This window comes from Equus przewalskii, chromosome 5, assembly GCF_037783145.1.
Source record: "Equus przewalskii isolate Varuska chromosome 5, EquPr2, whole genome shotgun sequence".
NCBI classification, from domain to species: Eukaryota; Metazoa; Chordata; class Mammalia; order Perissodactyla; family Equidae; genus Equus; species Equus przewalskii.
In genome coordinates, this window is record NC_091835.1 from 34,799,944 (window position 1) to 34,826,763 (window position 26,820).

Consider the following 26,820-nt stretch of genomic DNA (forward strand, 5'->3'; position numbering starts at 1 on the left):
CGTGCTGGTGAGACCTTGGGGCCCTGTGCTCCTGTTTGTACTTCATAATGACACTTATTGAACACCTAAAGAGGAATGGTTTTCTATTGCAGAATTTCAGACAGGTGGCAGGTGACGACGGCGATATTTGGGGAAAAGAGAGGGTGCTGGAGTGTAAAACAGAAAAGTATAGTCGCTCACTATACCAACTCATTAGACCAGACCCATTTTTAAAGTCCAAAGACAAGAGCAGTGTTAGAATACGTGTCAACCAGACTGCAGCCTCAGTTGGTTTTCAGGAGGAAAGGGGCCTGTGGGAACCCTACATTGACCAGCCAGAGGGACCCACAGGAGGCCCACTCCTCCCCCACATGGAGGACCTCAGACCAGATGTCTTCCTGCCTCTTAATTCCAGAAGTCCCACCCCAACCAGACCACACACAGCCTGGGCTGTCCCCACCTTCTGCATTTCCTCAGAGGAGACGTTGCATGGGCTGCTGGGAGGGGATGCCCGTTTGCACCGTTCTTCTCCACTGCTCAGGGCCCAGGAGTTGGCAAAGTCGTAGGGGTCCGAGGTCAGGGTCCCTGTGGAGAAAAGTTTCAGGAGAATGAAGCCACAGTCACGCCTGACCCAGGACTTCCAAGTGAAAACTCTAGGTCTGTCGTCACCAGAATCAACTTCCATTAGACTCATACATAAGCATCTGGGGTGGGAGTAACTGCTGTGCAGCCCTCAGCATAACACAACAAGGCACGGGCATCAGAGCTCAGCCAGTGTTTGGTGAGGGATGGCTAGATGGATGGGCACAGTGAGGAAGATGACACGAAGACGATGAGGAACATGCCCATCCACTCGCTGACATGACTTTGCATGCCTTACTCCCTCTGTGTGGAATGTTCTCCACCCCCATGTTACCTTGACCATCTCCACTCATTCTTTGAGATGCAGCTCCAGAACCATTTCCTGCAGGAAGCCCTTCTAAACTAGCTCTATTCCCTGTGGCCCACCCCAGCCTGGGTTGAGTGTGCCCTTCCCCTCTGCTCCCTCAGCACCCTGGCCATCCCTCTATTAAAACTCTCGTCATCCTTTGTGTTAGTATTCTTTTTGCTTGTATTTATCCCCCATTCAACTGTGAGCTCTTAATTCAGGGCACAAGCTATGTCTCTTATCTCTAAATTCTTATCCGGTGGATGGTGGGTACTTGAAATATTTTTGCAGAATGAAGGCAAGGATGTGACATGGAGCGTAAGGCCCGCAGTTGCAGCATCCCCTGTGCTCTCACAGCATCTATGACTCACAACAATCATTCCACTGTCAGCTACCCACAGTAGACTGAGAGAGCCTCATGGGCCTACATGGCCTGGTGCAAAGTAGATGCCTGATGACGCTGCTGACCTTTCACGAGCATTGAGGAAGCAGTCCTTTTGCATAGCCAGGTCCATAAGAGTGAAGCATGTTTCAAGGTCAAATAATGTACTTGGGAATAGGAAATAAACTAACCCTGGGAAAAGGAAAGAAAAGCAAAACCTTGAAAGTATAGGCAGTTGACATCTGGGGTGTTTTAAGCAGACAAAATGACCCCCCAACGTTATATTTACTTCCTAATTCCCAGAAGCCATGAAAATTACCTTATATGGCAAAAGATGTGATTATGTCAAGGATCTTGAGAGGAAGAGCTTATCTTGGATTACCTGAGTGAGCCTTAAATGCAATCACATGTATCTTTGTCCGAGAGAAGCAGAGGGGGATCAGACATACACACAGAGAAGGTGGTGTGGAGACAGAGACAGAGACTGGAATGATGCAGCCACGAGTCAACAGTGATTGGAAGAAGCAAGAGACAGATTTTTCTCAAGGGCTTCTGGAGGGAGTGCAGCCCTGCCAACACCTTGATTTCAGACTTGTGGCCTCCTAGAATCGTGAGAGGATAAATTTCTGTTGTTTTAAGCCCTGGAAGAAGCCAAGGGAAAGGAACTTAAATTTATGGATTTTCTACTGTGTGCCAGGCACTGCAAGAGGTGCTCTCTGGGTTCCTGCTTCGTGCCACACAGGCTGGTCCACTTTCTAACACGCCATACTAAGGAAGAGACAGAGAAGAGACTTTGTGTTGAGTGGGGAAAGACCTAGAGAGAATCAAGACCCTTGGGGTCTGGTCTCAGCTCTCCTTCTACACCCTACGTGACCTTGAACTGATCTCATCATTCCTCTGAGCCCAGTTCCTCATACATAAAATGAGAGGTTAGACTAGGTGACCTCTAACCTCCTTTGCATCCCTCACCTTCTCTGAAGTGGAACTCTACAGGCTCAATCTGAGATGAGGCATAAGGATGTCTTATTAGATGCAGTTACAAATGTTCTCACAGAAAAATCTGAGGGCCAGAGTTACAGCCCAGCTGGGCAGATTCCCACGCTGGCAGGAAGCAAGGTTAACTGTTTGGGGACAAAAATTGTTGAATCTTCACCAACCAAACAGAACTAAACCCACAATCCTCTGAAGATAATTTCCAAAATGTCACCAGAGCCCTGACTTCTTGCCAACAGCACCACCTTCTCCCCATCAGCACAGGTTCCATTTTCAGTTTTTTAAACCCTGAAGCGTGGAATAGGAAAAAGATATCTCTGGGTTGGGAGTTCCATTTCCAGCAATATAGCAGAATAAAATAATCTGAAAACTGTGCCACTGCAAAGGAAAAGTAGCCTGTTGAATCCATGGTTAATCTCACAAAAAAGTAGAGGGACTTACAAGAGACATAAAGGAAGAATGAGAAAGAGAGGGAGACAGGAAGGATAAGGAAAGAAAGTTGAAAACAGAACTGGCGAGTGTGACTTGATGCTCTGACTGCAGGGTAACAGAGTGAGGGTGGCAATCCTACCAACCAAGGGGCCTGGGTTTGAACAGCTCTGTGGAGATGGGAATGAGTCTTGAGTCTTCATTATGTGGGGAGGTGGGCTGGAGATCCCCTTGTGAAGCTGGGACTCTTGAAGGACTACACCCTCCATGAGAAAGTTGAAAAGAAAAAATTCACTCTGAGAAACAAGGAAATAATAAGCAAGTTTGTTTCCTTGGTCTGGGCTCTGGAAAAGGAGGAGTAAAAAGTCTTCTCTGAGAATTTTTAGTGGTGGGAAAGTCCTTGATTGAGATTCCAGTTTATACTTCTTGTGAGATTCAGTAACTCCATATTAAAAAAATTAACATAAAATCCTTCTAAATATGAGCTCACAATCCAAAATTATGAAACATTGGAGACAATCTGCTTTAAGCAAGAGTCAGTAGACACAAAAATAGCATGATTAGAGCTCTCAAAACTTCAGATAATAAAGTTTTTGTATAGAAGTTATAAAACAAATATATTTAAAATTATTGTTATAAAGAAGAAATTGAAAAAGTGACATCAGCACCATGGCAGAATGAGTTGCCCCCTTTGTCTCTCTCCACTAAGTTATAGCCAGTAGGACATCCATAGACCAACAAAGGACTCTCTGCACAGCACACCAGAATGCCTAAGAGATCCAGACATCTATACACTGGAAGGTGGCTGGACAGGATCTAGGGGAGGCAGTGGAGCCAGGAGAGCACTGGAGGTGGCTCCAGAAACCAGAGGCTCCAGGAACTACAGCAGTACCCAAAACCAGAGGCTCCAGGATCCATGGCAACACCATGAACAGAGGCCCCAGGAACCAAGGTGGTGCCCACAACTTGAGGATCCAGGAAATACAGCACAGTCCATGACCCAGCCTCCTTCCCTCTCCCATCAGCTATGCCTCCAACCCCAGCCCCCTCAGCAGCAGGGGCTGCATCTGAGACTCTAGTCCCTCCAGAAGCAGGGGCAGTGCCTGTGCAGAAGCAGGGGCAGTGCTTCAGGAATCATGGCAGTGCCTGCAACACAAGTACCTCTCCCCCTGTGGAGGTGGCAGAGTGCCCACAATCCCAGCCTGCCCAGCAGCAGCAGTGACACCCACAAACCCAACACCCCCAGCAGTGGTAGTGCCAACACTCCCAGAAAACCTAGGAGCAGCAGCAGAGGCAGCATGTGCAACAGTGGCCCCCAGCTTTAGCAGGGCCTGAGGCCATGGAAAGTCCAGTAACAGTGACAACAGAGCCCATGAGCCCAGTCCCCACTGGCTGCCTTGGTGCCTGCAACCCTGGCCTCCTAACCTATGGCACCAGCACCTGCAAACCCAACATCCCTGGATGTGATGGAGGTGCCCTTGATCCTGGCTCCCATCCCACCTTTCCCCTACCCCCATTGCAGTGTTGGAATCCATGACCCAGGTGACCCTGGAAGGAGGAGAGGTGCTCACCAGCCCAGTGACTCCAGTGGGATAGCACATGACCACAGTGACACCAGAAGCAGCAAGGCACCAGCAACCTCAGAGGCACAAGCAGCACAATGAGGACACTGACCATACCTCTGGTAGAGGCAGTGGAGAGCAGAAAGTGTATGTTCTCAAATACAACCAGAACCAGCTCAGAATCAAAGTAGACAAAGCCTTATCTAAATAAGAAAGGTGTTTGCTACTACAAATGCACCAGCAGAGAAACAACTCATCAAGCACCAGGAAAAATTATGGTAACACAAAAAGAAAATGACAATTCTCCAGAAATCAAACTTGAAGTCATGGGAGGTTGTGATCTAACTGATACAGAATTCAAAATAGTTGTCATGAAGAAACACAACAAGCTACAAGAATACTCAGAAAGACAGTTCAATGAGCTCAGGAATAAAATTAATGAACAGAAGGAGTACTTCACCAAAGAGATTGAAACTCTAAAAAAGAACCAAACAGAAATTCTGGGTATGAAGAACTTGATAAATGAGACGACTAAAGTAGAAAGCAGTGGAAATAGAGCAGACCATATGGAAGAGAGAATTATTGAGCTCAGAAACAAAAATCTAGAAATGATTCAGGTGGAAGAGGAGAAAGAACTAAGATTTTTTTTAATGGATAAAAATCTATGAGAAATATCCAGTTCAATTAGGAAAAGCAACAAAAGGATAATGAGTATCCCAGAAGGAGAAGAGTGGGAAAAGGGAACAGAGAGCTTATTTAAAGAAATAGCAGCTGAGAACTTCCCAAATCTGGAGAAAGAATTGGATATACAAGTATATGAAGCTAATAGGATACCTAATTATTTCAATGCAAAAAGACCTTCTCCAAGACACATTATATTAAAACAGTCAAAATTCAATGATAAAGAATATTAAGAGCAGCCAGGGAGGAAAAACCAGTAACCTAAAAGGGAATACCCATTTGGCTATCAGCAGATTTCTCAGTAGAAACTCTATACACCAAGAGAGTAGAATGACACATTCAAAATATTGAAGGATAAAAACTGTCAGCCAACAATACTCTATCCAGTAAAGTTATCTTTCAAACATGAAGGAGAAATAAAGGCTTTCCCAGACAAACAAAGCTAAGGGAATTCAAGCCACTAGACCTGCCTTACAAGAAATCTTGAAAAGAGCACTCCTACCTGAAACAAAAAGACCTTTAAGCACAGTGACAAGTAGACAGACCGAATCAGAAAATTGCAACTCTATATCAGAATAGGTTGGTAAACACTTAATTATAATGGAAAGGTTAAAGGGAAAGAAAGCATTAAAAATAACTATAACCACTTCAGTTTGGTAATGAATTCACAATACAAAAAGGAATAATTTGTGACAACAGAAACATAGAAGAAGAGGAAAAGGACAGAACCTGTATAGGCAAATGAAGGCAAGATGCTATCAGCAGAAAAATGACTATCTCATCTATGAGATCTTTTAAACAAACCTCATGGTAACCACAAAACAAAAATTCAGAGCAGAGCCACAAAACATAAAAAAAGAGGAAACTGAGAAACACATCACAGAAAACCAACAAACTAAAATGGCAGGCAGAAATACAAGGAAAAAGAAACAACAGAAATATATAGCAACAAAGAAGACAAAGATAAAATGGCACTATAAAGCCCTCATATATCAATAATTACCCTAACTGCAAGTGGATTGACTTCACCAATCAAAAACAGAGTAGCCAGATGGATTAAAACACAAGACCCAAAAATATGCTGCCTCCAGGAGACATATCTCAGCTCTAAAGACAAACGCAGGCTCAAAGTAAAGGAGTGGAAGGTGATACTATAAGCAAATGGAAAACAGTAGAAAGTGGGTGTAGCCATACTCATATCCAACAAAATAGACTTCAAGCCAAGAAAGCTAACAAAAAACAAATAAGGACATTATCTAATGATAAAAGGGACACTCCATCAAGAAGACAAAACATTTATTAATATATATGCACCTAACATAAAAGCACCAAAGTATACAAAGTAATAGACCTAATGGGAGGCATTGACAGAAACACAAATAATACTAGGGGAGTTTAATACACCATTTATGCCAATGGATAGATCATCCAGAGAGAAAGTCAATAAGGAAACATAGGCCTTAAATAAAACACTAGATCAGACAGACTTAATGAATATATATAGAACATTCCATCCAAAAGCAACAGAATACACATTCTCCTCAAGTGCACATGGAACATTCTTAAAGGTAGACCATATGTTGGGAAACAAGGCAAGCAAATAAATTTAAGAAGATTGAAATCATATCAAGCATTTTTTCCAACCATGATAGTATGAAACTAGCAGTCAACTACAAGAAAATAGATGGAAAAGTCACAAATAGGTAGAGACTAAACAACACACTACTGAAACACTATTGTATCAATGAAGAAATCAAAGGAAAAATCAAAAAATATCTGGAGACAAATGAAAATGAAAATAGAACATACCAAAATTTATGGGATGCAGTAAAAGTGGTACTAAGAGGGAAGTGTATAGGAATACAGGCCTACTTCAACAAACAAGAAAAACCTCAAATAGACAACGTAACACTACACCTAAAAGAACTAGAAAAAAAAGAATAAAGCCCAAAGTCAGTAGAAGAAATTAAATAATAAAAATCAGAGTGGAAATAACTGAAATAGAGACTATAAAGACAATAGAAATGATCAATAAAACTAAGAGCTCTTTCTTGAAAAGATAAACAAAATTAACAAACCCTTAGCCAGACTGACCAAGAAAAAAAAATCTTCAAATAAATAAAATCAGAAATGATAGAGGAGAAATTACAACAGACATCACAGAAATACAAAAGATTACAAGAGAATACCATGAAAAGCTGTATGCCAAAAAATTGGATAACCTGGAAGAAATGGATAAATCCTCAGAATCATACAACCTTCCAAAACTGAATCAAGAAGAAATAGAGAATCTGAATAGACCAGCACAAGTAAAAGAGATTGAAACAGCAATTAAAAACTTCCCAAAAAAATAAAAATCCAGGACCAGACAGCTTCTCTGATGAATTCTACCAAACATTCAAAAAAGTTTTAATACCTACCCTTCTCAAACTATTCCAAAAAATTGAAAAAGATGGAATGCTTCCTAACTCATTCTATGAGGCCAATATTACCCTGATACCAAAACCAGACAAGGACAACACAAAGAAGGAAAGTGACAGGCCAATATCACTAATGAATATAGATGCAAAAATCCTCAACAAAAATATTACCAAATCAAACACAACAATACATTGAAAGGATCATACACCACAATCAAGTGGGTTTCATTCCAGTCAACATTCACAAATCAATCAGCGTGATACACCACATTAACAAAATGAAGAATAAAAGTCTCATGATCATCTCAATAGATGCAGAGAAAGCATTTGACAAGATTCAGCATCCATTTATGATTTTAAAAAATCTCAATAAAATGAGTGTAGAAAGAAAGTACTTCAACATAATAAAGGCCATATATGACAAACCCACAGCTAACATCATACCCAATGGTGAAAAACTCAAAGCCATCCCTCTGAGAACAGGAACAAGACAAGGATGCCCACTCTTACCACTCTTATTCAACATATTATTGGAAGTTTTAGCCAGAGCAATTAGGCAAGAAAAAGAAATAAAACGAATCCAAATTGAAAAGGAAGAAGCAAAACTGTCATTATTTGCAGATGACATGATTTCATATATAGAAAACCCTAAAGAATTCACAAAAAAAACTATTAGAAATAATTAGCAAATATAGTAAATTTTCAGGGTACATAATTTACAAAATCTGTTGTGTTTCTATACACTAACACCAAACTAACAAAAAGAGAAATCAAGAATACAATCCCATTTACAGTCACAACAAAAAGAATAAAATACTGAGGAATAAATTTAACCACGGAGGTGAAACACCTGTATGCTGAAAACTAAAAGACATCGTTGAAAGAAATAGAACAAGATACAAAGAAATGGAAAGATATTCCATGCTCATGGGTTGGAATAATTAACATAGTTAAAATATCCTTATTACTTAAAGCAATCTATAGATTCAGTGTAATCCCTATCAAAATCCCAATGGCATTTTTCATGGAAATAGAACAAAGAATCCTAAAATGTGTATGGAACAACAAAAGACCCCAAGTAGCCAAGGCAATCCTGAGAAAAAAGAACAAAGCTGAAGGTATCACACTTCCTGATTTCAGAATATACTACAAAGCTATAGAATTCAAAACAGCATGGTACTGGCAGAAAAACAGACACACAGATCAATGGAACAGAACTGAGAGCCCAGAAAAAAATCACACATTTATGGACAGCTAATTTTCAGCAACGGAGCCAAGAACATACAGTGGAAAAGTCTCTTCAATAAATGGTTGGGGAAACTGGACAGCCGCAAGCAAAAGAATGAAAGTAGACCACTACCTCACACCATAAATAAAAATTAACTCAACATGGATTAAAGACCTGAATGTAAGACTTGAAACCATAAAACTTCTAGAAGAAAACATGAGCAGTACATTCTTTGACATCAGTCTCAGCAGCATCTTTTTGAATATGTCTCTTCAGGCGAGGGAAACAAAAAATAAATAAATAAATGGGACTACATCAAACTAAAGGGCTTCTACACAGCAAAGGAAACCATCAACAAAACAAATAAACAACCTAACAATTGGTAGAAGATATTTGCAAATCATGTATTCCATAAGGGGCTAATATCCAAAATATATAAAGAACTTATACAACTCAACAACAACAAAAACAAAAAACCCAATTAAAAAATGAGTAGAGGATCTGAACAGACGTTTTCCAAGGAAGATATACAGATGGCCAACAGGCACATGAAAAGATGGTCAACATCACTAATCATTAGGGAAATGCAAATCAAAACACTGAGACAGCACCTCATGCCCATCAAAATGGCTATTATTAAAAAGACAAGAAATAACAAGTGTTGGAGAGGATGTGAGGAAAAGGGAACGCTTGTACACTGCTGATGGAATGTAAATTGATGCAGCCACTATGAAAAACAGTATGGATATTCCTCAAAAAATTAAAAATAGAACTACCACGTGATCCAGTAATTCCACTTCTGTGTATATATCCAAAGAAAACAAAAATACTAATTCAAAAAGATACATGCACTCCTATGTTGATTGCGGCATTATTCACAATAGCCAAGACTAGGAAACAACCTAAGTGCCCACTGACAAAAAAATAAAGAAAATGTGAGATATATATCATACAATTGAACACTACTTAACCATAAAAAAAAGATGAAATCTTGCCATTTATGACAACATGGATGGACCTTGAGGTATTATGCTAAGCAGAATAAGTCAGACTGAGAAAGACAAATACTGTAGGATTTCACTTATATCTGGAAGATAAACACATAGACATGGAGAACAGATTAGTGGCTACTAAAAGGGAAAGGTATTGCGGGGAGGGAGAAAGGGGTAAAGGGGCACCTGTGTACAGTGAAGAATGGCAACTAGAATTTTGGTGGTGAACACAATGTAGTCTATACAGAAGTTGAAATATAATGTTGTACACCTGAAATTTATATAACGTTATAAACCAATGTGACCTCAATAAAAAATAAATAAATAAAAATACGAAACAAAAAAAATAATTGAAACGATAAAAGAACATGACAATAATAAAAAATAATAAAGGTGAAAAAGAGCCATTTACCTCCTAAAATTATAAATACAGTCAATGAAATAAAAGGAAAACTCAATTGGATTAGACATCATCTGTCAATTACAGAGTTGAGAGAGAATTAATGAACTAGAAGATAGATCTCAGTAGTGATGTGCTGATAAGCCAGCTCTCTGGGTGAAGAGCAAAGCCCTGATTTGTAGGATTTGCTGCTTTCCATGGTATAAATACTCCCACCATGGCCAATTTCATGTTACCAACATGACATTCCTGAATGCAGAATTGGAAACGATGCACACAGTTGGTTCTCACGAGCCAGCATGAGCACTCTTCATGATCTAAGCAAACTACCCAAAAAGCAACAAAGGGGGATAAAGAGAGAAAAGTGGAAGTAAGGTAAAGAGGAAAAAAAAAAGAATGGAATAAAAACATCCAACATATGTCTAATCGAAAGAAAGAAAATGACTGAAACTTTTTTAAATCTGATGAGACAGGAATCATCAGATTCAGGAATCACAATAAGTCTCAAGCAAGATAATAAAAATAAAGCCCACATCTAGGCACAACATAGTGAAATTTCAGAATACCAAAAACAAATAGATGACTTATACATAAAGATAAAAGACATCTGATCTGCAAAGAAATAACAATTAGACTGATAGCATACATCCCAACAGCAAAAATGGAATAGCATGCTCAAAGTACTGCGAGAAGTAACTGATGCTCTAGAATTCGATGCCTAGCTAAAATATCATCTAAGAATGAGGAGTGTTTCATTTATCACTACCAGACCCTGAATAAAGGAACTACTAAGGGAAATTTTTTAGAAAAATGGAAATTGAATCTAGAAAAAAGAGTAAGATGCAAGGAGAAATTATGAGCAAAGAACCATGTTAAACATGAAGGCATATCTAAAGAAGCAATGATTGTGTAAAACCATAATAATAACACCAAATTTAGTGGTTATTCAAATAAGGTGGAGCAGTGAGAGTAGTAGGGAAAGAAGTAGCTTAGAAAAGGCAGTAACAGTAGAAAGCACAAAATAAGATGGTTAATACAATCCAAATACATTAACGACACAATTTAACACAAAATGAATGAAAAGAAGCAAAACTTTCAGTAAGAAAACAGAAAAGATTAGGTGACGTTAAAATAATAATAACGAGATACCGCTACTCATCTATTAAAACTGCTAAAATTAAAAAAAATAAGGTGACAATTTCAAATGCTGGCAAGGATAAAGAAGAACTGGAACTCAAACATTGCTGGTAGAAATGCAAATGATACAATCACTTTGGAAAACAGCTTGGCAGTTTCTTATAAAGTTAAACGTACACTTGTCACACCATCCAGTAATTCCACTCCTAGATATTTTACTAGAGAAATTACAGCACATGTCTACACAAAAACCTACATGTGAATACCACCTCACACTTATTGGGACAGCAACTATCAAAAAAACAGAAAATAACAGTGTTGAGAAGGATGTGAGAAATTGGAACCCTTGTAACTGTTGGTGAAATGTAAAATGACAGAGCGGCTGTGGATAACAGTGTGACAGTCCCTCAAAGAATTAAAAATAGAACTACCATATGATCCAGCAATTCCATTTCTGGGTATATACACAAAAGAATTGCAAGCAGGATCTTGAAAAGATATTTGTACACTCAGGTTCATAGCAGCATTATTCCCTGTAGCTAAACGTGGAAGCGACCCAAGTGTCCATCAATGCATGAATGGATAAGCAAAAAATGGTATGTACATACAATGTATATTCAGCCCCAAAAAGGAAACAAATTCTGGGCCAGAACTGGTGGCCTAGTGGTTAAGTTCAGTGCACTCCACTTTGGCAGCCTGGGTTTGGTTCCCAGACACAGACCTACACCACTCATCTGACAGTGGCTATGATGTGGTGGCAGCTCACCTACAAAGAGAGGAAGATTGGCAGTGGATGTTAGCTCAGGGCAAATCTTCCTCAGGAAAAATAAAAAAGAAAAGTAATTCTGACATATGCTACAACGTGGATAAATTTTAAGGACGTTATGCCAAGTAAAATAGGCCAGTCACAAAAAGATGAATACTGTCTGATTCCACTTACAAGAAGTATTTGGCATAGTGAGAATCACAGAGACAGAGAGTGGAATGGTAATTGTCAGGGGCTGGAAGGAGAGGAGAACGGGGAGTTACTGTTTAATGGGGATAGAGTTTCAGTCTTGCAAGATGAAAAGAGTTAGGGAGATGGATGGTGGCAATGGTTGCACAACACTGTAAATGTACTTAACGTCACTGAACTGCACACTGAAAAATGAGTAAGATAGTAAATTTTACGTCATGTGTATTTTACCACAATTTAAAAAATGGAGAAAAAATATCTATACAGGAAGATTTATAGGGGCTTTATTCACAATTGCCAAAAACTGGAAACAATAAAGTGTCCTTCAAATGGTGAATGGGTAGACAAATTGCAGTATTGCCCCTCAACAATAGCCAGGAAAGACAGCCATGTGACTGCATGGATGAATGCCTAGTGGAGTGTGTTACGTGAAAGAAGACAGACTTAAAGGGAAAATACTCTAAGTGCTGTATGATTATACCTGTGGGAATTTTGGAAAAATCAAAACTATAGGAACAGAATAGTAATAGGAACAGATAAAAGATGAATGGCAACCGGGGCTAGGAGTTGGGGGAGAGTTGACTGCAAAGAGGCACAGGAATTTTGGGGGTGATGAAACTTCCGTAGATTGATTGTGGTGGTTACAGGGGTCTACGCTTTTCAGAAGACTCATAGAACTATCCTCTGAAAGGGTGAATTTTACTGTCTGTAAATCATACCTCAATAAATCTCATTTTTAAAAATAATAAAATCTGGCTGTGTGCTACTTTCATGAGACACATCTGAAAGAAAGCGACACAGAAAGGTTGAAATTATAAATATATATATATATATCAAGCACACCCTAATCAAAGAAAGATGGAGTATCTATATTAATATCAGAGAGATCTTAAGGTAAAAGGCATTGTTAAAAATGATGAGTCATTACATAAAAGGAACAATTCACCAGAAAGAGTCAACATTTTTAAAATCTAATAACAAAAGCTCAAAGTATAAAAAGCAAAACTTGAAAGAATTACACAAAGAAATCGACAAATTCACCACCATTGCAGAAAAATTTAATATAACTGTCTCAGTAATGGGCAGATGAAGCAGGCAAAAAAGTAGTTAATATATAGACGATTTGAATAACAATTAACAAACTTAATATACTTAATACTCAACAGGTATATATAGAATCTTGCAGCAATCAGAGAATAGTTCTTTTGGAGCATACATAGAACAATTGCAAAAAAGATCATGTACCTGGCCACAAACAAATATCCTCAAATTTCTAATTTAAATTAGAAATCAATTTAGTTACAAAAGGTAACTTCAAAAATTTTAAACATTTGGAAATTTTTAACACATTTTGTAGATTAAGAATGAACTTAAAATGGAAATTAGAAAATTCATAGAACTGAATGAAAAAGAAAATACATTACATATCAAAATTGCTTTGGTGCAGCTAAAGTAATATGTAAGGAAAATTTATAGCCTTAAATGTACATATTGGACTATAAAAAGTTTGAGAAATGAATGTTGGAGAAGACAGAAACAAATGATCTTACTATTATGAAATCTTACAGATTTCATCCATGAAGTTTCATTGTAGTGGCTCGGGAGGGTCTGTTCAAACCATCCAGCATTTACCAACCGTCTACCATTATGAGTTGCTATGGGGAATTCAAAATTGAACCAAGTCAGGTTGCAGAAGCTCCAAGATCTGGTTTGGCAGAGGTCTAGGCAGTGACCAGAATGCTAAGAGACTGGGTTGGCAGGATAAACTCAGGTGAGTCATGGGAAGGCTGGAATGCCAGGAGAGGAGTGGTGGTGAAGGTTTGTGAGCAGAGAAGTCACAAGCACAACCACGCCTTAGAGAAATGGCATCCCAGATCAACTTACCTTCTTGAGTTATAAAGTCATCTTCAGCGAAGATGTTGAAGTTGCCACACAGCCCACAGGTCTTGTTGAAGTATCTGTCTGACAACAGGACTTGAAAGTTGCCGCCGCTGTCAATCCTGGCCACAAAGCCATAGGCCTCACTGGACAGCTTGTAGTACCCAGCCTCAGTTTCTAGATAGAGCCCTTTGGAGGCATAGGGCATGGAGACGCTGGAGGGACAAGGATGAGTTCAGGAAGTGAGGTTTTCACACATTTTCTGGATGTCCCTCTCACCCTTCAACCCCAACCCCACGCTACAGGGTTCAGCCTGTCGCTTCCTCTGGGCACATTTCCTTCCTCTCTCTGAGCTCCAGCTCCTTCATCTGAAAAATGAGGGGTATGGGCAAGGGGGATCCCCAGGGTCCTTTCTAATTCAGACATTCTGGGCGTCTGACTTACCTCTGGTCCCCCTGCAGCACGGTACCGTTGACAAACAAATGGATGTCAAAGAATTCCCCGAGATACACAGAGAGACTCACTCTCTTGCCATTTTGGAAGTCTCCTGAAAGAGAAAAGAATCAGCAGTGGTGATTATTACCCAAAAAACGTTCATAAATTTATTTATAATCATCATCCCTATAATCTTATCTCAGTGAAAAACTCCCAAAAAGACTTACATGGGCATCAAAAATCTCCCCAAAAATCTCATTTACTCACTCATCTTTCCATTCATCTAAAAATAACTGTTGAATGCCTTTCAGATACAAAGTCCTCTAATAATTTCTAATATTTCTCAAAAGGAAAATGTAAAAGCATGACTCCTTCCTTCTGCAAGTTTGTGATCTAAGTATAAAGATAAGATCAGTGTTAGAAAATGTTCTCTCGGGACAGCCTAACTCGGAGTCCCTGGGATCTTGTTTAAAATGGAGATGCCTGAGTCCCACCTCAGTTGACTGAATTTGATTCTCTGGGAGAAGTTTAGAGACACTGTAGGTAAAGTGCCTCACTCGGTGTGGGGGACTTAATCAGGACGCAATAAATGATCCACGCTGCCATTAGGGACAATTGAATCGCCAAACGCATGATAACGTAGTCTCTGACAACAGTCCAGTTGTGAGGGGCAGACACAGAGACACGGGTGATGGCAGTTGACATGAAAGCAGGAAAACAATCAGGAGCCCCATCCTGCAGCGTTACAAAGACTCAACAATCCACAGCTAGCCCTTGAGAACTGAGGCTTGTGCTGGGCCCTTGACATTCAAAGATAAGCGAGAGGCCATAGGAGATGAAGGCGCCAGGAGGAACAGGGTAGAGTCTGAGGCTCAAGCCTTCAAGACTGAGAGATTGATGGAAATAGGGAAGACGAAGGGCAGCCAGTGAAGACAGAGACGGAAGATGCCAGAGAAGGAGAGGCAAATGTGGGGACACAGTGCCTTAGGGTTCCTGAAGAAATGGGACCTAGGACCCAGGTGCAAAGGTTAACCTTGACCATGAGGAAATGTGCCTTCTCAGGAGAGGGTGGGCTCCAGGTCCTCAGCAAAGAGGAGGCAAGAATGTCTATGGAACTAAGCCTAGAAGACTCGGGACGGTTTGTTGACGTGAAGTGCTGCTGCCACAGCTGGGGCCACTGGTAAAGAGAACCAAGGAAGGGGTCGCCTCAGTCACAGCCTGGCAGGTCTGAGAGGGGGCCTGTGCTGGACCAAGGCTGCTGGAGGACGTGACCACCTGGTACACACACACATGCGCACGCGCACACACACGCACACACACACTCCTAACTAACTGGAATGAGCCAGAAAATAGACTTGTTCCTGGTGAGATCACAGTGAGGGCCATCGCATGTAAATAACCAGCCCATTCTCAGAACATGCTTGAATGATAAACTGCCAGCAGCTCAGAGACCACCAGGAAAGGCCCACAGACCACCCACAGTCCACAGCCACGTTCCACAGAACTGTGGACCAGCACCGTCAGGAGGAACAGGAGATGCCAACCAAGCGAAGGGGTTTGTCCTATTCGACTGAGAAGTCTTGCCTGCACCGCATCTTCACTTAAAACAAGCAAATCCTTAAAAAGTTAAGCAAACTTTCTGACAGCAAGAGATTAGCCAAGAAAAACAGATAGAACCAGATAAATCAGTGATTGAACAAACTAAAAAGTTAATGGCAGGGGCCGGCCTGGTGGCGCAGTGGTTAAGTTCGCACGTTCTGCTCCAGAGGCCCAGGGTTTACTTGTTCAGATCCCGGGTGTGGACCTACGCACTGCCTATCAAGCCATGCTGTGGCAGGCACCCCACGTATAAAGTTAAGGAAGATGGGCATGGATGTTAGCTCAGGGCCAATCTTCCTCAGCAAAAAAAGAGAAGGATTGGTGGCAGATGTTAGCTCAGGGCTAATCTTCCTCAAAAAAAATGTTAAAATAATAATAATAAAGTTAATGGCAGAATCTGAGTGATGGGCATATGAGGGTCCACCCTGGATGGCTGAGGGAGGACCTAAGGGCAGTCAATCCACATACAAGGCAGGAGGGTAGCAAGGGGATTTTGGAAGTGGGTCCTGGAGAAGTCTTCAATTCAGAAAAACATGCTACAGCAGCACAAAGGATCCTGGAGATCATCTAAATAAGCAGCTTTAAGACTTTTTGCAGAAAACAGAGTAAAAACACAATTTACTTCATGACCCAGTCTGCACACACTCACACATCTCACATAACAGTACCGACTCCTCCCATGTGCCATGCACACAGATACTTTCTGATGTCTTCTATTCCATTTAATTTAATTTTCTTTAATGCTGGTTACAACCATTAATTGATTTTAGGACGCCTAGGTTGTGACTCAGTTCGAAAAACACTAATCTAGACTAAATCCATTTTACAGATGCAGAAACTGAGGCCTTAGTTTACAACAGGGTTTCCCCACCTTGGCACCATTGACATGTGGGGCCAGACCCCTCTCTGTTGCACTCTGTGCGGGGTGGGACAATTAGCAGGATCCAGGGCCTCTCCCCACCAGATGCCAGTAGCGTCCTCCACCCCGCAATGTGACAACTCAAAAATGTCTCCGGATACTGCCAAACGTTCTCTAGGGGAAAAATCACCCCGGCTGCGAACTATTGGTTTACATGTTAACACGGGGCAGAGCCCACACTAGATTTCCTGACTCCAAGTCCAAACCTCCCTTCACAGCACGAAGCTGTCGCACAGGCACCTGAGTGCTCTGGGCTCAGTGAACCACTAATGCGGGGAGAACTCTAGCTTAGCCTCATATTTTATTTGTTTCATTCTCTCCCGCAGGACTCAGGGGGCATCTGATGACGTGCAGCCATGAGGAAGACGAGCCATAAGAAAGTGCCGGGGAGGGAGGAGGAACTCCCACACTCCACCAACCCGCAGGTTAGCACGTCCTGAAACTGCTAGGAAAGGGTGGGCTGGGTGTCCACCCAAGAGGCCAGAGCAAACCAGAGAAGTTCTCCCCTGTGGCCTCGAGTCCCGTCTGGGCTCTTGGACGCCATGACTGAGGCGCTAAGCGAGAAAGCAGGGCTCCCCAGCGTGTTGGAGTGAGAAGCATCCCGGGAAGCAGGCCAACTGTTGGAAGCAGATCAGATCTGGATGCTTTCTCCAATTTAGGGTGTAAACCCACCACTCTGCGTTTCTAATGAACACTTCACCCTCCACGCCTGTGATTCTGACACAGGTGAACACGGTCCAAACAGCGAGAATCAGCGATCTGGTCTAAAGGCACCATTTACTGACGTAGAAACTAAGGCTGCAGATGGGGAAGTGACTCAGCACATTGTTGGCTGTTTCTGGCTCTCTCTGGGCTGGTCTGGGAGCCAGGTCCTGCTGCAGGGCTTAGGAAGAGCAGTCTCTCCAAGCAGAGGGCACCAGGACTCCCGCCGTCTCTCCCTGGTCCCCGTGCTGGCAGGCTAGGAGACCCATGGTCTTGACCTGGGACCCTGGGGCCTGCCTGACCAGGAGCAGAGATTGAGGAAAGGGGACTTCCCTTTGCACCAGGTGGTCCTTCACGCTCAGACATAAACACTTTACCCAGGATGTGAACAAGGTCCACAGGCACTCGAAGAGGAATGTGAATTTGTGGTTCGGAATCGAGGAAACAGGATGTCATTGGAAAACAATGGAGCAGAGGTGTGTGCAAGGACACAGTCACGTGTGGGGAACTGAAGTGCGGCTTCCAAGCACGTTGGACCCCTTCCCCTGGGCTCAGGGCCACAGGCCCCTGAAGCAGCAGTGCCAGCCCACCCTCACAGGCCCAGCCTCCCAGATTATTCCTCTCCTCCCAACAACCCCACCACCACCAAAAACAGAAATGGTGCCACCCATTCTCTCTGAGGGTAGCAGCACGGTTTTCGGTGGGAATTAAACCAATCCACATTAAAGTGTGACTGACCCATAGCCCGGTTCAGGCCAATTACATGCCAGAAAAGTGACACGTAACAAGAGTAAGTTGTTAAAAGAAAAGACTACTGGCCCAGTAGGGTGTCCCCCTGGGATGTTTTGATGTTTGACACAGCCCCACAGTTCCTCCTTGACCACCAAAACTCAGGAAAGGATGGCCAGAGAGGTCCGGCCTCTGACACAAACCCACATGGGTGTGTTGGAGGGTGTTACCCTGACCTTCATGGAAATGCCCTTGAGGTCCCAGCAGCCTCTCCTCTCCACCAGGTTCATGTCCAACAAGTGGACGCCCTGTGTCAAGGCAGCTGCTTCCAGTCACTAAGGTTTGGGTAACACTTCACGTTTGCAAATGAGGTATCTCCCCTAATCCTCACAGTATCTCCACTTTAAAGATGAGGAGATGGAGGCCCAGAGACGCTGAGTGGCTTCCCTAAGGCCTCTCAGTGAACAGGAGAGCAGAGATGAGAGCCCAGTTGTCTGACTCCAACTCTAGCTGTTTCTATGCTTCCATTTCCTGCTGGGGCAGAGCCACCAGGTCATATGGGATGGAAAACAGCCCATCAGCACAAGTTGATGAGCCCAACGTTGGAGAGGCCCAGATTGGTCAGGGGAGCTTCATGGAGGAGGTGACAGTGACAGCCCAGAGGCACCAGCGCAGCCTGAGTCTCCCCGCCCACAAGGGCTACCCTTTAGCAGGGAGGGGTCCCAAGTTTGGCTTAAGTAGGGAGAGGGAGTTTTCCAACGTGCTGCTCAACTGCCTGAGCCCAGAATATGAACTCCGTGTCTGGTCCTAAGATTTCGCTACGTGCTGTTTACAAACCCGTCTCTGGGAGAAGGAGTTTGCAGCAGAGCCGAGCTCAAACAGATCACGGATCAAGACAGTAACCCCCTCCAGGGTACGCTAGTGTCTCCATGGGGTCCGCCTCCCTGGAAACTCCACTGAAGCCCAAAGCCATGGTGTGGAGACGGTGTCACTATTTCTTCTTTCAAAGCCTTCCTCCTGTCCCTCCTAAGCCTCCATTCCCAATGACACCCCCAGAGCCGTCTCAGGTAGAGGGTCTGTGTTACCTCCACTATGACTTCTAAGGTGAAGAAATTCACTTAAAGACAGGGGCCACCTGAGGTGGGAGGAGCTGAGCCTCCAGCTTCCCAGAGAAAGTGAAGGGGTGCTTTTTCTTCCCAGCTGCTGCCTCTGACGCAAGGTGTGTCCCCAAAGTTCAGTGTCCAGAATAGCTTCCTCGATTTTTCACGCCCTAGGGATGTCTCTGGTCCTTTTCACTGCTGCCCGGTTACCGTGGCCAAGGCCACAATGCCTCCCACCTCTCTCCCTTTCCAGATCATCTTGGCAAAGTACCAGCTCCCTCCGAGCCTTCCCCTTGTACAAGACTCTGTGCTTCCTCCTCAGTGCCGCCGAATCGAGAGACAAACTGGCCGTCAGACCATAGGACGCGGCACTCAGCCTCACCCTGTGACCCAGCATGACGTCCCAGTGATCCCCAGCCCTCTGCTTCTCAAAGCTTGGTCCCCAAACCAGCAGCATCAGCATCAGCATCAGCATCAGCTGGGAACTTGTTAGAAATGAACACTTCAAGGCCACTCCAGATCCACTGACGCAGAAACTCTGGGTGTGGAGCCCAGCAACCTGTTACCAACCAGCCCGCCGGGAGAACCTGTGACCCGTGCTAAGGTTTGAGAACCATTGCTCCAGCCACACTGACCTCCCCACTGGGCTGCATGGAATGAACATATGCTCCTTCTAGCCCCTTCCCCATGCTCAAGCTGTCCCCACTGCATGGAGCCCCGCCCCGGTCCTCTCTGCCCAAACAAAACCCCTCCCCCAAGGCTCCTCACCCACCATGCTTTTCAGAAATCAGCTCTTGGGTGCCATGGAGAACCAAGCTTCATGGATCCCCCCATCCAGTGTTAACAGAGACCCCTGGGAGCTAAGCACTGGCAAACTAAGATGAGAGATGCAGTCTTTGCTCTTGAGGGACTCATGGAGGAGTAAGAAAAATGGCAGTCCCCTGCAGTTCAGTCCGCTGAAGTCACACTGCCATGGGTTTTCCAGTAGGGGCAGGGCAGGCGGGGAAGACAGCACAACCAGGCAACCCAGAAAGCAGGAGAACCTCATAGCTATGGCCAGCAGACAGCTCGCTCAGCTCCCAAGCAGAGCCTAACCCAGCGCTGGACACAGAGGTTGCTGCAGCCAGCCTTGTTGACTGGCAGAGTGACAACCCCAAGAGCCCTATTGCCTGCCTCTCACATAAGGGTCTGGGTGTTGACAAACACTCTCTCCTTGATCAGAACTGAGTCAGGCTCCTCTGAGCCCTCTTCTCCGTTAGGTCCTCACCTTGGCTCTGTCCTTGGTCTGCTTGGTCCAGTTTTAGCAAGAAACCTGCTGGGTCAGTTTAGTGGAAATCCCCCACCCTCAATATCTAGTCAAATTCCTCACACCTCCCCCCAAAATCATATCCCCCTGACCTGCCTTCAGCAAGAATCCTGTCAAGTTGGCTTACCAGAATCCCCACTACTCCTGGTGCTTCCTCTTGATCATTTTCCATCCACTGACCCCCACCCTGCTCCTTGGTTATAAATCCCCACTAGTCCTTGTTCTATTAGATGGGGATAGAAGCCCCATCTCTCTCTCCCCTACTGCAAGCCCCCCTATTGAGTGGCCCCTCTTGAATAAAGTCTGCCTTACTGTCTTTAACAAGTGTTATGAAAAATTTTGCTTTAACAGTGTGGGTCTGTCCACTGCCATCTCAACTCCCGAAGGCTGAGAGCTCCACATTTGTAGGTTTCGAGGCATCCCTCCCTCACACACCACACGCATCTGATTAATTCTTAGAGAGTGATGGTCACCAAACTACAATTTTCCATCACCACCTCCAGCCCTACTCCCGGCCTTGGAAAGTGCCTTCTCTCCTCTCTTGACCTGAGAAGCCTAGGATCAAAATCCAGCTCCTCCTTTTATCATCTGTCAGCCCTTGGGAGAATCATGGAACTTCCTTGGGCTTCAGCTCTTCATTTGTGAAACAGGGGCGACTGTACCTGTCCCTACATCTCAGAGCTGCTCTCCGGGTGCAGAGGTAACATAACAGTACCAGCACTTTTCCAGGAACACAGGAGGTGCTCAACATCAGCTGGATACTCTGAATTCCACCAAGAACCTACAACGATCCCTCCCTTTTGCTAGGAACTTTGTGTGTTGCAATGCACCTTCTGGTTCACCATTTCTCCTGATGCTCCAGAGCTCCCAGGGTGGTGTCTGGACGCAGAGCAATGGACACACCCACTGGAAAAGCGTGAAGACTCTCTCCATCCCACCGTGCTCCCATGGGGAGAGACCCAGGGAGAAGCCAAGGGAAGCCCTGTGTCGTGGAAAGGCCATTCCCCTCCACACTCTCCACGGGGATCTTCAAGTTCAGGCAAGAATAGGTACCCTCACCAATTCCTGGCAGCGCCTACCCCAGGGTTGAGCTCAGCTGGTCCCCCAACTCTGAATTTCTCCCTCAGTGCCCAGAACTCACCGATAAGCGAGAAGGAGCGTTTCTGGCAGTCCCCAGCCAGGAGGTAACTGCAGTCTCCCGCAAAGCTGTACATGCTCTCATCAAAGGTGTTGACGAAGTCACCTCCAAAGAGGCTGCATCGGCCCATCGATGACCTGCCAAGAGTCCCTTCCGCACAAAAGGTCCCTGGAGGGAGAGGCCACAGGTGAGCACAGCTGGGACCACCAGCCCAGACCGCTCCAGCCTTGTAGAAATGAGGCCACATCTGACAAAAACTGGGCTGCGGGGAAGTACTTTCCATCCTAAGCAAGACTAGAGCTGTTGCTTTCAGCCCACAGATACGGCCCAGGACTCACAGAAACAGTGAAGGAGCCGTTTTTCAGGAAATCTATTAGCTCTAATGACATTTACTTACTGATTTAAAACATAGCACATGTTCATTATAGAAAATTTGGAGAAGATAGAAGAATAATACAAAAAAGTTAAATCATCTGTTACAAACATTTATCAACAACTGGAGTTGACATTACAGTGTTTGTCTTTCTGTTCTATTTTACAGCATATATACAATCAAGGATTTTTTACAAATTTGTGATCATCCTGTGCAAATTATTTATAACCTGTTTATTTCTCAATATATTGTAAGAATTGATCCATTGCATATACTTCCAAAACATGATTTTTAGTGGCTGCATTATATTTTGCAACTAAATGTGTATAGTATAGCTCCTCAATTTTAGGTTCTTAGCATTTTTCCAAATTTTCTGATATACAAATAGATTGCATATAAATAAATAGATTGTAAATAAATATATAATGAACATTCTTGTACATTAATCTACTTGTATATCTTGAACAGATTAACTTCTAAACAGATCAGCCTGTGTGCCTGACACATAGAATCTATGAAGTGACTTCTGCAGGGTCACATGCTAACTTCGAGGGGACCCGCCTGCCACTTTCACACTCTGTATGTGTATGTGTGTGTGTGTGCACGCGCATGCACAGGACACCTAGTAGGAAGATGTAGAAGGTGTGACAAATGTACATTTTGCCCTGGACCAACCTCAGCAGTAGGCTGGATGCTGCTGGCTTGAGCAGGCTAAGTGGAGCAGGCCAGGGTCAGAAAAGGGTCCTTCCTGCTGTTCACAGACTCAGATTCTCCACCAGGGAAGGAAGGCAGTGTCATGCAGAGAAAGGGGGCAGGCCTGGGACCCAGGAGAACTGACCTCTGATCTTGGCTCTGTGTCACTTTGGAGCAGTCATTTTTCCTCTCTGACCCTCAGTCTCTTCATCTGTACCAGGAGAGGTTCAACTAGATGACCTCCACAATCCCTTCTAAAACCAATAATCTATCCAAATCTTGGATTCCTTCTTCCCCATCCCCCATCCCCATCATATAGGACTGTTGTGTGTGGCCCTTGTGCTTCTTAATTCCCCAATCGGAGAAGACATTTACAGGCACCTGCTCCTTGAGAGACACAAGTCAAGGGCAGAGGGCTCTGCAGAACCTTCATAAGAGGAATTAAACAGGTAGCCACTGATTGTGGCAGGCCCAACACCAGCCTAACATGGAGCAGGGCACACAGGTGAGCTCCAGACACACCTGCTGATTCCTGGAAGAAAGTTGTTCCCAATGGCCCTCGGGCAGGAGGGAAGAGTGGCAGCACTTTGGTACCTACCTGGCAAGGTGAGGGCCAAAGCGAGCAGCACCCTTGCGAGCCTGGCAGGAACCATCTGCAGAGAAGCAGGAGAAATGAGCCAGTGGTCACTACCTGTGTAGGTGGCTGCTGGTCTGTGCTACTGCCTGTGTGTGACGTGGGAAGAACATTGTTTTTAAAGCAAGATAAGAGATTGACCTCTATTTGCCCCTTGAACGTGAACTGCTGGTCCCCAGAAAAAGCCCATGGCTAGAGCAGGGCTCAAGAGTAACAATCACCTGGAGCCAGGGCCCAGGCCACCTTCCCCCAAACAGCAGTCCCAGAGCCAGGAGAGGGGCGGGGAGCTCTGCCTCACCTCCATATGCCTCCAGACCAGCCTGACCTCTCATTTCCCTGCACTCCCGCAGCAGCTGAGAGCTGCTGCCCACCTGGTTCCTTCCTACCTCTTCATCCTTCCACACTTGGCAGCAAACTGAGAAGTGGGAACTGTCTTATGCTTCTGTTCCTACCACCAGCACCCAGACTTAGAGGACGCTCGGGAACCACGGATTAGACCACGGTTTGCTGCTCAGTCACCCGCAGGGTTCCAGGGCTGCCTTGCTTCTCATCCCCAGCACTGAGCACGCTGGTGCCCGGCACCCAGGAGATGCTCCAGCAATGTTTGCTGAGTTGATCTGATAAATAGACAAGAGTCCAGCAGCCCTGGACCCAGGCAAGGTTCCCCACTATGCAGTCCCCCCGAAAGGGACGATTGACCCTGGTGGGCAGAGCACACCCCAAGTCCCCTAGAGCCCCTGCTCAAGGTTGCTAAATTAAGTGCAGAATCTGTCACCTGAGATTCACTGGGGGTGACTCCTTTCCTACCCAATGCCCCACCCCGCCAAACAAAGGAGAGAGAAACCCAATCAATTATGCATCTGTGGAAGGAACACTTTGATGTCATACGACCAAGTCTTGGACTCAAAGCAGCGTCCCCTCCCCTACAACCTCCCAGCACACAGGTGCATCAGGCTGCTCCCAGAGGGTACCCAGAGGTGAGGGCAAAGCTTGTTCCAGTCTCATCTGGTCAGGTATTACAAGCTGTGAAACCCAAGCCTGAACAGGAGCAGCCACAGGACCCCTCAGAGGCAAGTGGAGGAGGGGGCATTAGGATGGTCTCTAGCTTTGAATCACCCCTTAAACAAAGCCCCTCTGGTCCAGGGACAGAGAATCCCAGCCCCCCAAGAGTAGGATCAGCCCTGCATCTTCTCCCACAACTGAGCCAGCCCTTCTCCCCAAAGCCATACCTTCCTCTGCAAATGGGGGCTGCAGGGGTCTCCAAGTTCCCTGGGAAATGGCCTCGGCCACGCAGTGGGGCTGCCAGCCCTAGGCCATGCTCCCCAGTAGCTGCTGCTGCTGATGGGGTGGCTGCGGCTCCGGACTGTCCTGCTGTTGACTGACCCAGGGACTGCGGACTCCCTGCGGCTGGGGGAAATGAAGGCCAAGTTGTGACGTCCACCAACCCCCCCCTTCACCACCACAATAGCTGTGAGCTGCCACAACAGGGGACTGGCCTCCTCTTAATTGCCCAGAGGAAACAATGAACGGAAATGGTATTAGAAGCACCTCCAAGCTGATAAGGCTTTGAACAGTTTGGTGGGAGACCTCTAAGCAGCTGCCATAAGGAGCTGCCTGCTCTCCCCATGGCCCCCACCCCAGGTCCCTGGTCCTCCCCACACACTGTGCTCCATACACGGATGGCCAGGAATGCTGCTTGTACCGGGCAGGCTGGTCCAGGCCAGAGAGGAATCCAGACCAGACCAACACAACTTCAGGATCCAGCTTCCAAGCCAGACCCCAGGGAAGTCTGGAAAACACCTCCGCCTGAGCCAACGCAGCAGCCATGTTTGGAGGAAGGAGAGAGTTAATGCTTCCTGTCCACGCCAGGTGTGAATGATCCAGTCCTGGCCCCTGACAAAAACAGCCCCTTTGGGGCCTGGCTGGGGCTAATGGACCAATTAAAGATGGGGGGCCTGGTCACAAGCCCAGGCCTCTGTAAAATGATGGCTGGGTGGTGTGATTCCAACACTCTCCCCAAAGACTCTTCCACCCTCTCCTGGTGCCCTGCCTCCTCCCCGACCACACACGCACACACACCCGACACACACCACACATAGACCATACACAACACACATCACCCACACACACACCACATATACACCACATACACACACCACACACACACCACACATATTACACATATACCACACACACACACCACACATATTACACATATACCACACACACACACCACACACACACACAAACATACACCACATACACACACAAACATACACCATACACACACACACCACACACACACACACACAACATACACCACATACACATACACCACATCACACATACACACACCACATATATACCATATACACACACCACACACACACCACACATATCACACATATACCACACACACACCACACACACACACCACACACTCACACACCACGCACACAAACCACACACACATGCCCATCCTTCTTCCCAACCTCCAGTTCCCAAGAGCCAAATTCTCCACATCATCTGGGAAACGAATTCCTGCTGAAAGAGGTGGCTGATAAAACAGGGGAGGAGGGGCACTCTCTCCTGGTGGGACTCCAGGCACTGGGACAGGCCGCCTGAGCCATAGTCGGGTAAGGAAGCACCTCGTGGCTTCTCCCTTCACATTACCTGCCCTAAGACTTTGGGAAACCACATGTCCCCAGCTACCCTTCCCCACTCACATACCTCACAGTCCACCATCCCTTGGCCAGCCCCGGAGAGGAAGATGAGCATCCCCAAGAAAGAAATGACCCAGGAGAAAACATAGAAAAATCAGGTCAAAGAGCTCAAAATAAGATAGTACCAAAAATTCAAACACTGATAATCAACAGTAAAAAGAAAGAGATTACCAGAATGAATGTCTTTTAAAAGACTCACAATCCAGTGTTGATTAACAGACAGGCCTAAAACACACAGACACAAAGACTACACGGAAAAGCAAAGGATGACCAAGAGAAGGCTGACGATACTACCATCAGACAAGAGAGACCTTAAAATAAAAGTCATTATTAAGGGAAAGAGGATAAAAAGGTGAATGCACCAGGAAGAGATAATTATAGATTTATATGCACTTCTTAAAATAAGCTCAAAATTTATAAAGAAAAAAGTGATTGAATTATAAGGCAAAGCAGAAAAGGCTTTGGGTAAAAGTCAACCACATCCACTTATGGAAAACAAGCACAC

The 26,820-nt window shown here is 44.7% G+C and overlaps 1 protein-coding gene across 2 annotated transcripts in view; it reads right to left on the reverse strand.

The window, feature by feature from the left end:
- The window catches only part of VWF (von Willebrand factor), a 184,595-nt gene that overhangs the window by 128,654 nt on the left and 29,121 nt on the right, over positions 1-26,820 (reverse strand). The window contains exons 3-8 of one of the 2 annotated variants that reach the window (XM_070620571.1): positions 24,822-24,999; positions 23,557-23,611; positions 21,896-22,060; positions 14,409-14,511; positions 13,971-14,179; positions 440-564 (exon numbers count right to left, since the gene is read on the reverse strand). In XM_070620571.1, coding sequence (XP_070476672.1) covers positions 440-564; positions 13,971-14,179; positions 14,409-14,511; positions 21,896-22,060; positions 23,557-23,611 — 657 coding nt within the window. In that variant the 5' untranslated portion in view covers positions 24,822-24,999. Of the gene's footprint in view, positions 1-439; positions 565-13,970; positions 14,180-14,408; positions 14,512-21,895; positions 22,061-23,556; positions 23,612-24,821; positions 25,284-26,820 lie in introns of those variants that run through there. The other variant, XM_070620570.1, reaches the window with a different exon arrangement.